Source organism: Liolophura sinensis, chromosome 8, assembly GCF_032854445.1.
Source record: "Liolophura sinensis isolate JHLJ2023 chromosome 8, CUHK_Ljap_v2, whole genome shotgun sequence".
In the NCBI taxonomy this organism is placed as follows: domain Eukaryota; kingdom Metazoa; phylum Mollusca; class Polyplacophora; order Chitonida; family Chitonidae; genus Liolophura; species Liolophura sinensis.
In genome coordinates, this window is record NC_088302.1 from 50566927 (window position 1) to 50583296 (window position 16370).

Consider the following 16370-nt stretch of genomic DNA (forward strand, 5'->3'; position numbering starts at 1 on the left):
TTTATTGACAATGTTTTATTTAAAATCAAACATATATGCGTCAGGAAATACAAAACACGTAACAATTAAAACAAAATTAATTTAAAAATGAGATCTTTAACTACAAGTATGGGGCATGCTAATAATGTTATGGCTATGTGTAACTGTATGTTTTCAGTTCCAGTACAATAAAAAATCAAGAGAGAGAAATGAGACGTTTCCACGTGGACGATGAGGTGAGCGATTCTGGATAAGGGTCATGTATTAGGTGGATTATGTGAAACAACTACGTGTAGCCTTCTGAGGTACAATAATGTGATCACAGAGAAGATAGGCGAGTCGGACAACACAACAAAACTAGGATATATCTCTAGAAGCTGAGAAAGTTGCCTCTCTACAAACATCACACAACAGTGTTGTCTTTTCATAGCTTTCAATCTCAAGTTTTTCGCCGTTTTTTGTTTTTATAAAGGGCCAGCTTATTGGCTGGCCTGAGATTCTGCAAGAGCCTACACAATATGGCGGCCTTCCCCCCTCAGGCCGATGGCTTGAGTACTCTCCCTTGACTGATATCACATATGGGCTGGTGAGGATGACTAGATCTTAACAAAATGGTTTCTTCGTGAGGATTGCATCGTAATAGTTAACACCTTCTATTGTTTTCACACACGTGTTGGAAAAACCGTGCTTTGAGAAGAGTTTTCTGTATTCGGACTCAGTTCGCTCCTTTCCTTTGCTTATCAGCGACATGATGAGGTCCGAAGTGACCGTTAACAATGGCCCATCCCGCCTTTCATTTAAAACTTTTTCCAGAACCAGCAAACTTCCGCCTGGAAATAGGATAAAATATACAGTCATTTAGAAACTAATACAGCCATCCAATTTTGTAATCACAATTGTCAAAACCGACAAACACCTGTGAAATTTATCTTGTCCAATGTTCAGCAATGAGTGGGCTATATTATCGTGGAATACCTTTGCATAGGGTATTGCCTTTAAACTGCATTACAAGAAATGTTCTAGTCGTTAAATCGTACCACTAATTGATGAACTGTACGTTCTACAGTAGTTATTTCGTGGCCCAAATCTGTCATAAGCATTAAGAGAAAACTTACCTGGGGGTAATTTGTCGTGAACTTTTTCCAACAAAATATCAACTTTTTCTTCTTCCCAGTCGTGCAAGACATGTGCAAAGATGTACAAATCAGCATCGGGGAGATCTTCTTCAAAAAAATTTCCTTGAAGAAGAACAACAAAACAAGATGCATTTAAATTTGTAAATTAATGTCTAGATTCTTAATCTGGTATAGTTGAAGAGAGTTGCTTTAGTGACCTACATACGGGTTCTCCTGTTACCGCTAACATTTCATAGGTCACTGGACAACATCTGGGCACAAATAGGCTGGAGATAATCAACTGACATCAATGTTACGGTATTCACCAAGGCGCATAGAGAGAACACTGGGATGAAGTTCATCAAAACAGGTCGATGAGCTAAGAGATCATGTTGTGAAGTCCAACTCACGGATGTCGTGTAAGTACTAATACAAAACTTAAATGTGGTTTTGTTTTCACTTTTTGCAAAAAAATTATTATCTATTTTCCTTGCCAATGGTGGTTTCTACGCGTCTCGATTGAAACGTAAACATAACAACATATGCTTTATTTACCTCCTTGAAATGTCACGTGAGAAGGGACATCTCTCTGGATTTTTTGTGCCATCTGAATGACATGAGGCAAATCGTAGATGGTGACATTCGTCTGTGGGTAAGTTCTGGCCAACTCCAGTGCTATTGACCCTGATCCACCTGTAAGTATAAACCATCACTGTTAGTCGAGTCAAAACAGGTATTGTCTGAAGATTAAATTCGGTTGCCGACATTATTTCTAGAGTTCTAGTACACATTATGCCACCTATGTGTGTGAGATCTTGTGCAGATCTGATGACTGCTTATACAGCACTGACCTAATACTATTGCACTTCTCTCAAAGACACCTAATCTCCAACAAAGACATATTAGGTCTTCATATAGGAAATCGTTTGCAGTATACAATGTGGAGTGTAAAAGACGTATCATACCTCCTAAGTCTACAACATTCCTATGGGCAGAGAGATCAAAGGCTCTGACAAGGGATGGGGCACACGGTTGGGCCATCCCATCCATACACAAAAGGAATTTCATCAACTTGTCTGCCGATTTCTGCTCGTTCATCTCTGGTGGGGTGTTCTGTGGCGGTTTGTTAGAGACGTTATCCATCTTGTCCGTGTTCACACCCTTCTTGGTCCCCATGACATTAATGCTAGAACTCCCTGAAAAGCAAAAGCAACGTTACACTAACATGTTTTCGAGGCTAAAATAAACTAAAGCTGTACATAACCAGCCTCTAGCATAAGAAAGCATCACATGGCACCAAAATCTTCAAATACGACAAAGATTAGAGTTACTGAATTTTGCATGTGTTCTCCTCCTTATCCCAAGTAGTAATTATTCTACAACATCAAGAGCGCTACGGAACCGGTATGAATCAATAATGTGGTGTTTGACGGACTACCAATTTCTATCGGGCATACCTGTTTTGAGGGCTAATGGCAAAATGTCTAACATGGGCATGACAAAATTGCTCTCCATCAAGGCTGCTGCAATTAGCGTGGGTTTTCGGCACCTCGTCAGGTATTTGCTGGTCCCACTGCTGTTGGAATATAGCTCTGTGGACAGAAAACACGACAGGGGTCAGACATAGCCATGAAAAACAGGTCAGACATGCAACAAGATGGTCAAGGTAAGAGGTTTTGTAATCAGTGCAAAACAACAAAGAACCATTTAATGGGGATTTTATCTGATTATGGTAACATTTTCGGTTGGGCCTTTAACGTTTGTAAACACCATTTACTTGAGAGAACAGTGTACATTGAGATTTAAACAGAGTTGAAGGTGAGATGCAAAAGCTGTTTACCTCTTCCTTTCATGGAAACTTCTTTCTTCAAAAGACCCATGGCGACAAGAGTGTCCAAGAAGCGACGGAAGCTGGCTGCGTTGAACTGGAACTTCTTTGCGGCAGTTTCTGCCGTTATGGGTTCTCCAAACACAGCGATCTCGTCGAACAGGCCTATCTCTAGTGCATGCATGAGCAACTGCCAAACAACAAAAGCAATATGTTCTACATTTACTACAGGGCAATGTGTCTTCGGAAAAATTTACGAATGAAGCACAAGAGGACAAGAAAAAAAATGTGAAAAGAATCAGTCATATTAAGAAGGGTAAAGAATAGTTAGTAAAGAACAAAGAAAGCTGAATATACAAATGCGCTATGAATAGAACAAGTAGAACGCTCTGAGTTAATGCCTTCAATTATCCGCATTTACAATTTGTGATCATGTGACGTATATCTGCTAGCAAAATGATCCCATCGACGCTATGTTGAGGAGTTTTGTGGGTATACAATTTCCAAATATCCTGTGGTTAAATGTCGAAACCAAGACTTATATAGTAGGAGAAAAATAGAAAAGAAGCGAACATGATCATGGACTGGGATGGCCTGTTACCCGATTGTGTGACGACAAGGCCATGGAACTGGCAAGGCTATGGTAACCTTAGCTTTTCCGGACACCCACCACTATCGTGATGCCGCAACTCAAACTCTTCGACCTTGACCTGGGAGCATTCTTGCGGCGTTTTCACTCATTAAAAGTAGCTATAACCTTAAGTATATGGTTTTATCTTTATCAAGACCGAGGAAGCTTGTTTTTTCGTCTGCCTAGTTGCTGATGTAGAATTCTGATAACGACCGGGCCGTATAACGAGTTGAGTATCATTGCAGTCAGAGGCGCACGGTTCAACTTGAGAGAGCCGACATCAACAGCCAGCTTCCACCTTTCACGGTAAACAGCTTGTCGCAGCTGGTTGATTTCAGCTTTCTGTTACGTGACCATTGCTATGGAAGGATATTCTGTCCATTTCAAGCTATATTTGATATTCACGTACGGGGAAGTGAAAGAATTAATCGCGATCCAGCCTAACGCCAGTTTCTTTGCTATTGTTACTTCTCATTCCTCAACTATCCGCCTATTCTTACAGACGAATGTCTTTCTTGGGCATTTCTACCCTTAACCACAACATTAAAGGTTGCACTTCTTTTTGGTTTTTGTTTTTGACTTAAGCGTCAGGACTTTTTTGAAAATTCGATTTAACATGCCAACGGACAACGTGAATCATCTGTCAATTAAAACCAATTTATGCTTCGCGCAAGAGCCTGTATATGAATCGAGAAGTCTGTAGTTTCAAGCAGGAATCGCCCTATATAAATATACATCCATCTATACTCGGCCCAAACAACCACTCATACAGTGTACGGTGTGCAGTGTTACGACCTAATAATACAACACGGACACGTGACAATGAACGTAACCTTCAACATACAGGGTTTTATCACTAAACAGTCTGAACTAGCAGATCGGCTACTGCCATGAAAGGTTTACATAAACCCTTTTCAACGAAACCTGAAAAGAACTCCACAAGTTTACAAGGACCGTTTTGGAGTTAGTCCTGGTATTTAGGTTGAGGTAAAGACAGCTTGCTTTGTGTACGCCTCTATTTAGAACCCATTCACTGTTCCCAGTAAGCGTGTCATCTAGCGAGGGTAGAAAGAGATTGGGGCAAATTCAGGCTAATCCCTTCGAGCAGCAAGTAAACAGGTGTAAATGTGCAAAGTGGATAATCTAGGCCTGTTTGTGGACCATACTGCAGTTGTCACCTGGACCGCAGTAGCGGACAAGGCCAAAACTTGTGTGCAAAAATAAAAACAATAGCGATGGGGGCTTTGGGTGAGCAGGGGTATTGTTTTAATTATAAAACTCATTCGGGGCACTGACAAGATGTAAAATTATGAGCAAAGCTTCCATGTGGAGGCTAGAAAATGCATGAACAAACACTGTCTGGGTCAATGTGACTCGACTGTCGGAAAGACCCAGCCGGCTGGACTTACACTGCCAGACGGACAGACGGAGGAGGAGATGGAATGAATTATAGCTGAGTGGTCCGTGAGCACTCGGAAGAAAGCTGACCGGGGGTGCAGCCTCTAGCCCAGATGCCTCACCCATTTATCAGCACCTGAGAAAGAACCTGCGAGGACTTTCCCAAACAAACTCAGGAAATAACGTGTGCATGTGGTTTGAGAAAAGAATGAGTTGTACCTAGAAATCTCTGACGGAGTCACTAAAAGTTCATTCGTGATTCAACGACGCTTTCCGGACACGACGAGTAGAGAACGCCCCAAGTCCAGCGAGAGGAGCCAGCGTCGTCTGGCGAACACCTACGTATGTGTGGGTATGTGTGAAAACAACGTATGTGTGGGTATGTGTGAAAACAACGTAAGTGTGAGTATGTGGGAAAACAACGTACGTGTGGGCATGTGGGAAAACAACTGGAGAAGGAGGGCGCAGATCAATTGCGCGACTAGTTGTGAACTACACAAATAGGGTTTCTGGAACGTAAAATTATAAGCAATGATAGTTTTCATTCTGCACTATGCACGCAGGCCTCCATCATAGCGTACAGTGCATATGTTGCTGGTTGACATGTTCTGGGCCGTTACTGCATCAAGCTTTCGCTGTGACAGCCATAGTAGTAAGCGGAGAGTCCTGAGTTGTAGCTGAGTAAGCATCCTCTAACCACTTAATGTAGTTTGTCCACAGATTATAAATAAAAAGGGTGCGCCTTGAAACATTACATTACAACTGAGTTATGATGGAATCATTTCTCCTACCTTGAAATTACGGGCGCCGCTGAGAATCTGGAAAATAGCGTCGGCAGCCGGGTCCGAACAGAGTCGCTCGTTGCTGTCCAGGTGGACGTTTTCGATGAACATCTTGTACATTTTGGAGGTGTAGGATGAGATCTTCGTCTGATGAAGCGATGAGGGCAGAGGCCTGACGGGTGGAGCAGTGATGCACACTTGTGGACAGCCTGTCGGAGCGGTTCAAAGATGCTTACACGATCTCAACCTCTGCACCACTTCTGTCAGTCCACAGACACGAAGTGGTCGAACAGCTGATGGCCCGCCGGTTATATAGCTTACCCCATGACCTGGCCCGGCGCGCCGGCTCACCGACGTATTATCCCCTTCGGCACCACTCGGCAGAAATCGGAAACCTAGAAATCGACCAATGATAGAAGTGTGTTAATATTAACAGCCTAAGTCTATATCTACAACTGTGCAAATGTGAGGTAGGACTGTTTTTTTCTTACAAAGTCACCCCGCTTGTGCAGTAATGAATGAAATAAGCAATTTAAAAGAAGTGAGAAAATTAAAACGACTGTCATGTTTACCTACAGGTAACGGCTGAACTGCGGCCGAGTCATTTCATGTTAGTTAAACAGGTTTTGTGTGTACTTTTACCGCTACCGAGACAGATATTTTATTGTCAGCCTTACATTATCTGAAGCGTTGCTTAGTGAGCGTTATCCAGGTCAAACTAAGTAGAATTACCACTTTAGCTGAAGCCCTGGATTAAATGAACCGTGAAGGACTGCGCGAATCGACTATATGATGTATACCGGTACATATTTGTGTAGCACATTTAATCGTGAATGTTCGGTTGAGTTGTCTCGTGAGCGGCCCAGCGGTGACATCGTCGTAGTTTGACACGTCCGCCAAGTCTAAGCCGGCAATCTATCACTGTGTGGACAATGGCTCACGGCTACACGTTCACTGACCAGCTACCAAACTGACCTCTACTCCGATGAATGAACGCAATTCATTCATGCCTAGCGCAACTCCGATTGGCCGGCAAGACACACCGACCGTCAGGCCCACACCAGCTACACGTGATCATCTGACCTATTTCCAGGCGACGATCAGCTGTTCTCGAGACAAACAGTGCAGCTTCAGTATTAAATACCTGATCGGAGAATTCGGGTCAAAGACGACTAAGGCAAAGAGCCAAAAGCCAACACACCCTAACCCCGACTTAGTTTTCTCTATTATCTGGGCCAATCACTTCAAAAGCCTTGGTTAACCCATTTTCTTCATAAATGAGTAAAGTAAACAAATTGTAAACCATTGTACAGTGCTCTGCTGAAGGTAGACCTTTCTGTTTATCAGGCCCCGGTAACAACTGTCAACCCTACTTGACCGCCATGTCTACGTTGTCACTATGGACCCACTCAGACTCATCATGTATTACTGGCATTTCCAGCTCCAGTTCACGTAAGAAAAAAACAAGGTGTTGGAAGACTTGCTACCTCCGTTACGTATATTAACTCCACTAAATGTTTTCTCAATACTCTGCACCTAAGGCCTTAAAAGAAGAAGTTGTAACTTCCTCGCTTGGCGTTCAGCATGAAGGGGATAGTGCAAAGACTGGTTGATCCATATCAGTATAATGGCTGTGGCGGGTCGGCTTACTTGCCTTAGGTAAGGCATCTCAGTGAAACAGCACTAGATAAAAGAGCGGTGGAAATCCGTCATGCAACAAGGAGGCACATTACATGCACTCTAAGGATTCCTTCGTCGTCATATGCCGTCATATAAATTGTTAAGTACAACATTAAACCCTAAGCACTCACTCACTCACTCACTCACTCAGTACTCTCAGAGCCTGAGAGTCATCAGTTTATCGTGTAGGCCTATATGTGTATAGACACGAAAACCTTAATCAAGTTCTTTTGAGAAACCGTTTGGGAAGCTCAAACTTTCAGTGCAGACGCATCTGGCGTAAAGAGAATGCATTAATCCAGTATGATGTTTCTGCATTTTCTAACGCCTTTGATCACAGATATCAGGGGTAATTGCTTTAGCACATAAAAACTCTTTGGTCTGCGAATTTCTAAAATGCTGTTAATGCATGGGTAAATGTACCATATAATTTATTTATCCTGCCCGGTGGGTTGATTTCAGACCACTGAACGCAGCCTGCAGTGCTTCAAAAAATTCGTTTAATAATGTTCAGGCCTACTACCTACACACACTTTGCGTTAAAGGGTCGCGGTATCTGAGTGCTCTCTCGTGCATTGTTCGGTTGAAGCGCTCCACCAGCGTTTCGCGGAATCAGCAGAGTTATAAATGCACTTATTGTCTGGTGACTTTATCCGGAAGAAAATTTATCTTTTCCCACCATGCATGCGGTCTCTTGAAAACAGATGGTTATTGTTACGTCATTACGTATGAAGTCTGTTGACTTGTGAATGTAATGAGTACACTGTATATAAGACTTACAAACATAGAGAGACTTATCACCACAACCTATTTCCAGGCTCTTGGCAATTGTGCTGACAGAACGAGAGAAGTGTCAAGAGTTGGTACAGACGATGTAGAGCTGGCTACTGTGAGGACGCTATGACCATGCGGTATACTGGAGACCATGACACCCTCACACCGACTGTCCCTATATCTACAACTTGGCTGCTTACTGCTCTCCTAGTTCACTTATGGTTAACACCTCTCGCATTTTTTTCTTGAAATATTCAAATTTTAGTACAAATCTCAAATTTACAGAACTCTAAAATTAAATGGAATCAAAAAGATGCTACAGAAACAGCCCGATAATAGGCGTGTGGAGTTTTGTCAGACACTGTGTGGTAGCAATCTTCTTCTCTCTGTTAGCTAATGGCTTGCAAACAGTAAAAGATATCGCCACAGACAATGCACTGACTTTATAGAGCTGTGGGGACATTTAATTAGAAATGTCCATAAATGCTTTGCCATATAATTGCTAGTATTCCGCAATCGGACCAGATTTACAAAGAGGATTTTAGAAGTACGATATTCTTGAGTATTACGGTGACCAACAATCAAAATAAATAAATAAATAAATAAGAATAAGTAAATGTACTTGACGTCATATCTTTATGTCCCCTCCCAATACCTGATGCTGGGCTAAATTGAAATCGCATTCTTGTGGGAACTCAGAGCTCATCGATACCTATATGTAGAACTCTGTAGAAGGATTTATACTTTGCCCAAAAGCTGGTATCAGTCGCAGTATACAGGACAATAAGGAAATCTCTGGAAAGCCTGTAGTTATTCTTAACAGGTAAACAAGGTCAGCTGTTGAGGCCTCAAGCAGGGTCAACACGCTGACCTACAGCTCAGTGTGCACGGATTAATCCCTAACATGCGTGGTGGGTTATACAATATAAGAATTACATTTACGGCACTGACACTAAAACGAAATAACACGTAGATTTTTGTCACGCATGCTCCGTGGATTTTTAAGCACTATCATATAATATGTATATTCGTACGTGAGAAGCTATGTCAACAACCTACGGATTGTCGTGGGATTCCCCTGGGCTCTGCCCGGTTTCCTCCCACCAAAATGCTGGCCGCCGTCGTATAAGTGAAATATTCTTGAGTACGGCGTAAAACACCAGTAAAATAAATAAATAAATAATATGTGTATTAATTTGTGCGTGAAATATAATTTAATTACACAATTTTGCATATTTGCATGTGTTCAAAAATTTTATTTCCCCTTTTTCTTTGGGAAACATTTGTGTATCGTGAAAATGTTGTTTCATGAACTAGTTGGTAAAAATGAAGCTAGATATTCATTTTGTCTCTTTCAAGCGAAACGTCATGGTGAAGCAATGGAATACTTGATATGGTCCTGAAACCACAAATATACCCAAAGTTTTTCAATTTATCAGAAGCAGGTTAACTAGAGAATAAAATGTTTCAGCTAAATTAACTTAACCCGATAACTTCGATAAGGATAGTTTGGAAATAATTTATTGCGGTACCAACTCTGTAATTTTAATTTAGATACATAAAGCCTTTATTTACGATTGTTCATTTTTTTCAAAAACAAATACTGGATATTCCAGAAGTTGAAGACAAAGCATCGTGTCACTCCTGCTTCTGTCACGGCATAAAATAAAGTATATTATCACCTAAAACCAAGCATCACGACTCTGACTATTGTCACATAACCAAGTATCACCAATCTGAAAATTATCACGTAACCATGTATCACCATTCTGACTAATAACACGTAACCAATTATTACCATTCCGACCATTATCACGCAAACAAGTAACACAACTCTGACTATTATCCCGCAACCAAGTATCACCACTCTGACTATTATCAAGCAACCAAGTTTCGCTACTTTGACCATTATCACATGACTATGTATCACCATTCTGACTATTATCAGGTAACCATGGAATACCATTTTAAGTATTATCACATAACCAAGTATCACCACTCTGACTATTATCACGAAATCAAGTATCACCACTCGGACTATTATTGCGTAACCAAGTATCACCATTCTGACTATTATTACATAATGAAGTATCACCATTCTGACCATTACCACGGAACAAAGTATCCCCGCAGTGACTGTTATCACAGCACAATCAATCCCATCACGGCACAATGTACAGCGTAGCGTCAGCGTATTGTCAGCCCACAAAGTACAGCGTATCGTCACACCCCTTATTATCATCATACAAAGTACCGCGTATCATCACACCCCATATTATCCCGAGATTTATTCTGTATTTTCCTGAAGGCTGTTATATTTCTGTTCAACAGTGAACTGTAAAATGTGAGAATATATTTGAAAGAAATCTTTTTCACTGAGTGTGTTACCTTGATGATTAATCATCACGCCCACTGAAAGGATGGCCACACCTACTGACCCAGCCCTATTGTCGTAAGAGCAAACGTCAATCATCTTGTCGGCCATGCATCTTAGCTATTTATGGACTAATTGCACTTTTGGCAAAGCAGAGATCAACTGACCTCTGCACGTAAAGGTCACTAATAACCAGGTCATACCTTTGCCCTCAACCTGAGCCGGATTGTGACCTAACACCGGCTCGTAGGCCTACCGTTTTAGGTGCTGCTATATACCCAGGCTGGGTTTGAGACGACGCTATTTGTCCCGTATACATGCATAAGTAGTTCAAAGTTGCAACACCCTCACCCCACTCGCACTAAAATCTGTACAGCCCATTTTCAACCAAAGAAATACAGTGAGCGATCATGCTGACATCAATGGCCACAAATTTGCAAAACATTGCTCCTTGCTGGACATTCTCTGGAATGCAATGAAAAGTGACTCAGCATCAAACCCTTCCAAAAAGGAAAATCTTTGAACATTGTACAGATTACCAAAGAACTGAGAAAGAACAGAAAGTAGGGGAACTAGAGCAGAGTGGTACAAAAAGAAGGGTGTCATTAATATTGAGCGATTAGGGAAAACGATAAGATCTGAGGAATTTATCTTGATGTGACAAGAGGCAAAAATGTAACACAGTGAAGGTATTTTACAGTAGTGTCCCAAGAGACACTGATATAACACTTATTCCGTACCGCTACTTATTTTGTGCATCATTACAACAGTACCACAAGCGACACTAAAGTCACATTGACTCCATTACAACAGCATCACAAGATGGACTAATGTAACACTTACTTCGTGCGTCATTACAACAGTACCCAAGAAACTCCAGCGCAAGACTTACTCCGTTCTTTATTACAAGAGTATCACAAGAGGCACTAATTCTACATTGGCATCGTACTTCATTACAACAGTACCACATATATCAACGACTCGATACTTCAATACAAAAGCACCTCGGAATTAAGGAATGGCTACATGGGTACTCCATTACAGTAATAACAAGTTACAAACTTAATGCATGCATCAGTGCCGTTCATGGCAACGGTAAATCTGGCAGAGAAGCCAAAATATATGACTAGAAATACAACTGCAAGACGCCGTTGTCGGGATTAAATAGGATTACATAGCTGTACATGTACATATTGTAGCTTATATCATATACACAATACAACATGAGCAACAAATATTAGCTTCCTCAGTGAAAGCACGATATGAGGCTTTAGGAGTTAATAGATGTTGCATCACTTGCGCGACGCCTAGCTTTGTGGCACAACGTCATAGTTGATGGCGTGGTATGGTCTGGTGTGACGTCAGTTTGTTTCTTTACTATAATACAATCTTGTTGATATTAAAATCAGTGGGTATTAATGCATTAGATATTTGGAATACTTCAGGACAAAACCTATCCATTTCTATGTTTTGAAATCATACCTCTAAACTATTAAGTAAGCTATGTCTACACCTCACAGAATCCGTTCTTCAAACATTAAATGACATATCTATTCAGAGTTAACCCATATATATTTTTTCTTACGTTAACTCTGTATGCATTGCCATTTATACTCAAAAAAGAATTTCCCTGCATACACTCCATATAAACTTGCTTTTGATCATGCGAAAACGTTGACAGATTACCATTTTTTTATCTGAACTCGGTTCACTGGATATGCATAGTTCCAGTTTCATTTTATTTCACTTTATCTGTACAGTTGAACTTAGTGCATGTAGCCAAACTTCATTTATCACTGCAGGGAAGTCATTGTTTAGTCAAAACTCCGTATCTGATATTGGTGGGAAATATAATAACTGTACAATACACAGATCTATTACAGGGCGAGGCATAAAGAGTGCAAAGTAATATACTGAGACAGAAATAGACATTTGTTATTCAAACGGAAATATTAACTGAACCGCATGCTTCACTGTCATATTGCACATCGTTTCCCCCGACACAAACTACGTTCTGTCCAAATGTTGAAAATAGGAATAAGGGATGTTTAAATGAAGTGAAGAATGGAAGGTCGACGCACTGGTGAAAACGGACGACTCACACAGTACATTTGACGGATGTATAAATAACTAGACCTAAATATGCTGAATATCTGCTCATGATCTGGACTGAATTGAATTAAGTTCTTTAAGAGCAACAAACTGGTCAAACATGTGGAACGAGTTCATCTTGGTAGACTTGAGTGAGATAGACAGACCAACTTTAAATTAAAAGGTAACACAGTACGAGAGAGGTGAATTGGTTGAATGGTTCAGACAGTCAGTCCAGGCACATGCGCAAATGGTTATGGCACTCTGAATTCAAAGTGCACTAGAAGATATTGTCCATCCTATAGAGATTAAAAGGCGCAGAAGGAATTTAGTAGAGTAAAAATTAATGTCTGTGCGCTTCATAAAATAAATTTATATTAGATTAAGATAATGATAAACACAACTGCATCTGTAACGAAAATGGTCGTGCATGAAACATTGATGATGCTCTACAGTGCTGAACAGCGCATAAGGCAAGCAAGGTACAGTTGATCAAATCCCAGGATATGGGAAATCATAGGGGCAGTGATTGTGTGGTCGGGTTATCACCAACACTCATGGGTTATCACTAGTAGGCCGGAGCAGTAGTTGTGAGAGTGGGTTATCACGAAAAGACTGGAGCAGTAGACGTGTTATCTCTAATGGATGGGATCGGCAGTTGTGTGAGTGGGTTATCACTTGTGGACGGGATCAGCAGCTGTGTGAGTGGGTTATCACTTGTGGACCGGAACAGCAGCTGTGTGAGTGGGCTATTACTAGTGGACCGGATCAGAAGCTGTGTGAGTGGGTTATCACTTGTGGACCGGAACAGCAGCTGTGTGAGTGAGCTATTACTAGTGGACCGGATCAGAAGCTGTGTGAGTGGGTTATCACTTGTGGACCGGAACAGCAGCTGTGTGAGTGGGTTATCACTTGTGGACCGGAACAGCAGCTGTGTGAGTGGGCTATTACTAGTGGACCGGATCAGAAGCTGTGTGAGTGGGTTATCACTTGTGGACCGGAACAGCAGCTGTGTGAGTGGGTTATCACTTGTGGACCGGAACAGCAGCTGTGTGAGTGGGTTATCACTTGTGGACCGGAACAGCAGCTGTGTGAGTGGACTATCACTAGTGGACCGGATCAGAAGCTGTGTGAGTGGGTTATCACTTGTGGGCCGGAACAGCAGCTGTGTGAGTTGGTTATCGCTGGTGGACCGGAGCAACAGTTGTGTGAGTTGGTTATCACTTGTGGACCAGATCAACAGTTGTGTGAGTGGGTTATCACTAGTGGACCGGATCAGCAGTTGTGTGAGTGGGTTATCACTAGTGGACCGGATCAGCAGTTGTGTGAGTGGGTTATCACTGGTGGACCGGAGCAACAGTTGTGTGAGTGGGTTATCACCAGTAGTTAGTTACTGGTTAGTTAGTTATCGTCAATAGGCAATTGGATTTGACCCACATACCGACAAATTAACACATTTGGAGTGGGGAATTGGGGCAGTGTGATCGACATAGAATAAGACATCAACTGAGATAAATATTTCACACATATGACACTGTTTTTACTGAAATAAAAATTGTTTTGTCGTCTTTTCTTTCCATGACGCGATGACTAAGAGGCATTTAATTTCGAGTACGTCTACATAATTGTGGGCCTATTGATCTGTGTTGCTACGATCACGTGACATTAAATATAAATAGCTCTCAAGCTCGAGCGTAGGGTAAGCTGATTCGTCACCAAATCATTCCGCTAGAATGATTGTCATTAATCGGTCCAAATTACAACAATAGATATTTCAGCTTAAAACAATGCATAGGAACAATGCGAATACAAAAATACAATTACGACGACAACCGGAATATACACCAACACACTACACGAATACATGCATTGTATACCAACAATACAGTGGTTACATTTATATACTCACGTTAATTCATACAAAGCCTTACCACAACACGTTGTAGGCAAGTTCCAGTGTTATCTAAACAGTCTGCTAAATGGAATCTCCTGATTGCCCCGATACATCCAGTCATCTTGAACGTATACCTGGTGCAGGTTGGAGTTTTACTCCCGGCACTCTTATTTTCTCCTTAACGATACCTGGCCACCATATCAATCACCAATCAGTCACTCATTTAATCATTAATCTATTACCTTCTGTCCTCCTGAATATGTATATTCCAGATCAACCCACCATTGCCCATCGCCAGTTTTATTCTTTCAAAAGAATTTGACCCCTTTACCGTGAAAGTTTAACTGGTGTAATATACTCCAGTAGGACAGAGTGTCATGTATAGTGTCATGTGTAGTGTCATGTTCGGTGAGACGGCACCATAAATGGTGACCCCATTACAATCCTCCTCTTACAGGAGGAATCGATGGCGAAAACAATTTATCGTAATAATGAGTGGAATTTTCGCTTATTCATCGAAGATTAAATATATTGGATTGAGGAAACCGGAATACCAAAATTAGGATGGAATCATATTTAGTCAGGTACCTGACATGCGCAGTCGACCCGTGCCCGAATGAAGAGTTGGCGGTGGTATAGGCCATTCCACCTTTATCAACAGAGTGGTAGTCTGTATTTGAAGAAACTTGTGAGTGTGCTTTTTAATTTTAAATTCAATAATGTTGACGGTAGCGCTTTGCGTCGATTTGCCTTGCCCGAGGTATATGTTAACTGGAAGGTTTACTCATTACCATCCAGATTATTAGGCCTCAGCATATACACCTAGACATATATCCTGTTGATAATAAGTAGTGACTGAATCTGGGTCACAATGAGGTTCAGATTTCATACTGTGACTTCTGACAAAGTAGTAACTGACCTAGATTGTGTAACCGGGTCATACAGAGCACGATATGATTTCACCAGTTGTGTAACGGTATTTCGTCTGCGCTTTTTTATTTTATTTTTTTCCTATTTTATTTTTTTGAGACTCCACGCAGTCTGTTGTAGAGGAATAATTGAACTAGATTTACAGCAAACACTACAGCACGTCTAAATTGAGTTTGACACATTTCATGCCAGGGTTTATGTGTCCTATAATATTATGCCTGAGGAGTTTTGCAACACATTACCGGTGGACAAAGACCGTGGTATAATAATCTGCCATCATCGGTGCAATTGAGCCGAAAGATCATTATATACAGCTGTGGTTTAAGACAAAACGAGTTTAAAAAGGCTGAAAATGAGATACAGCTGAGAGGACTGGCCTGTTTGACACCGTCGCAGAGATCCCAGCTGATCGTCTGGCATCCTGCCAACAGGACGTCGATGGCGTGCTGATAGCGGGCAGCCGCTAGATTTAGTTACAGTTCTGACTATATAAATCTCCACGAGTAAATTTGTTCAAGGCTAGATTCACAGACAAGGAAGTCCGAGGCAGAGCAGCAAACGAGTTTGCCTATATATATAACCACTTCAGCATGGAATGTAAAAAGTTTAATGAGTATTTTTCTTGCCAAAGCTACCCCATGTCGACTTGAGCTGTAGCTGGCGGAAACTGGGCCTCGGTTCGTACAATACACAGCAGAGTAGCTCTATAAAAAGTGTTTTTGCTTGACATTCCAATGTTTTTCACGTCCGTCACCTTTTGTTTGTTATAAAATCTAGCGAGGATAAGCTGTGTATGACAGATGTAGTTTTGTAAATGCAAAGTGATAAGGTCAACCCAGGTTAAGCCAATTTCTTCGGTATTATCACCATCATGGATATGCAACGGAACTGTTG

The 16370-nt window shown here is 41.4% G+C and overlaps 2 protein-coding genes and 1 long non-coding RNA gene across 4 annotated transcripts; 2 read left to right on the forward strand and 1 right to left on the reverse strand.

Moving 5' to 3' along the window:
• On the reverse strand, positions 1-5988 carry LOC135472504 (acetylserotonin O-methyltransferase-like). The gene is made up of 7 exons (XM_064752030.1): positions 5743-5988; positions 2935-3112; positions 2552-2686; positions 2060-2290; positions 1650-1787; positions 1095-1217; positions 1-809 (listed from the first exon to the last, which is right to left on the reverse strand). Exons 1-7 carry the CDS (start codon positions 5851-5853, stop codon positions 583-585), a joined length of 1143 nt encoding a protein of 380 aa, XP_064608100.1. The 5' UTR covers positions 5854-5988; the 3' UTR covers positions 1-582.
• Positions 1229-8761, forward strand: LOC135472505 (uncharacterized). 2 transcript variants are annotated; one of them, XR_010444534.1, is made up of 3 exons: positions 1229-1513; positions 7081-7185; positions 8231-8761. It is a non-coding gene; the product is annotated as an uncharacterized LOC135472505 (long non-coding RNA). The 2 variants fall into 2 exon arrangements; XR_010444533.1 differs by lacking the exon at positions 1229-1513 and adding an exon at positions 6079-6203.
• A 4532-nt stretch (positions 8762-13293) lies between these two features.
• LOC135473644 (uncharacterized) lies at positions 13294-14070 on the forward strand. Its single transcript, XM_064753508.1, has one exon. The coding sequence runs from the start codon at positions 13294-13296 to the stop codon at positions 14068-14070; it is 777 nt and encodes a 258-aa protein (XP_064609578.1).
• The last annotated feature ends 2300 nt before the right edge of the window (positions 14071-16370 follow it).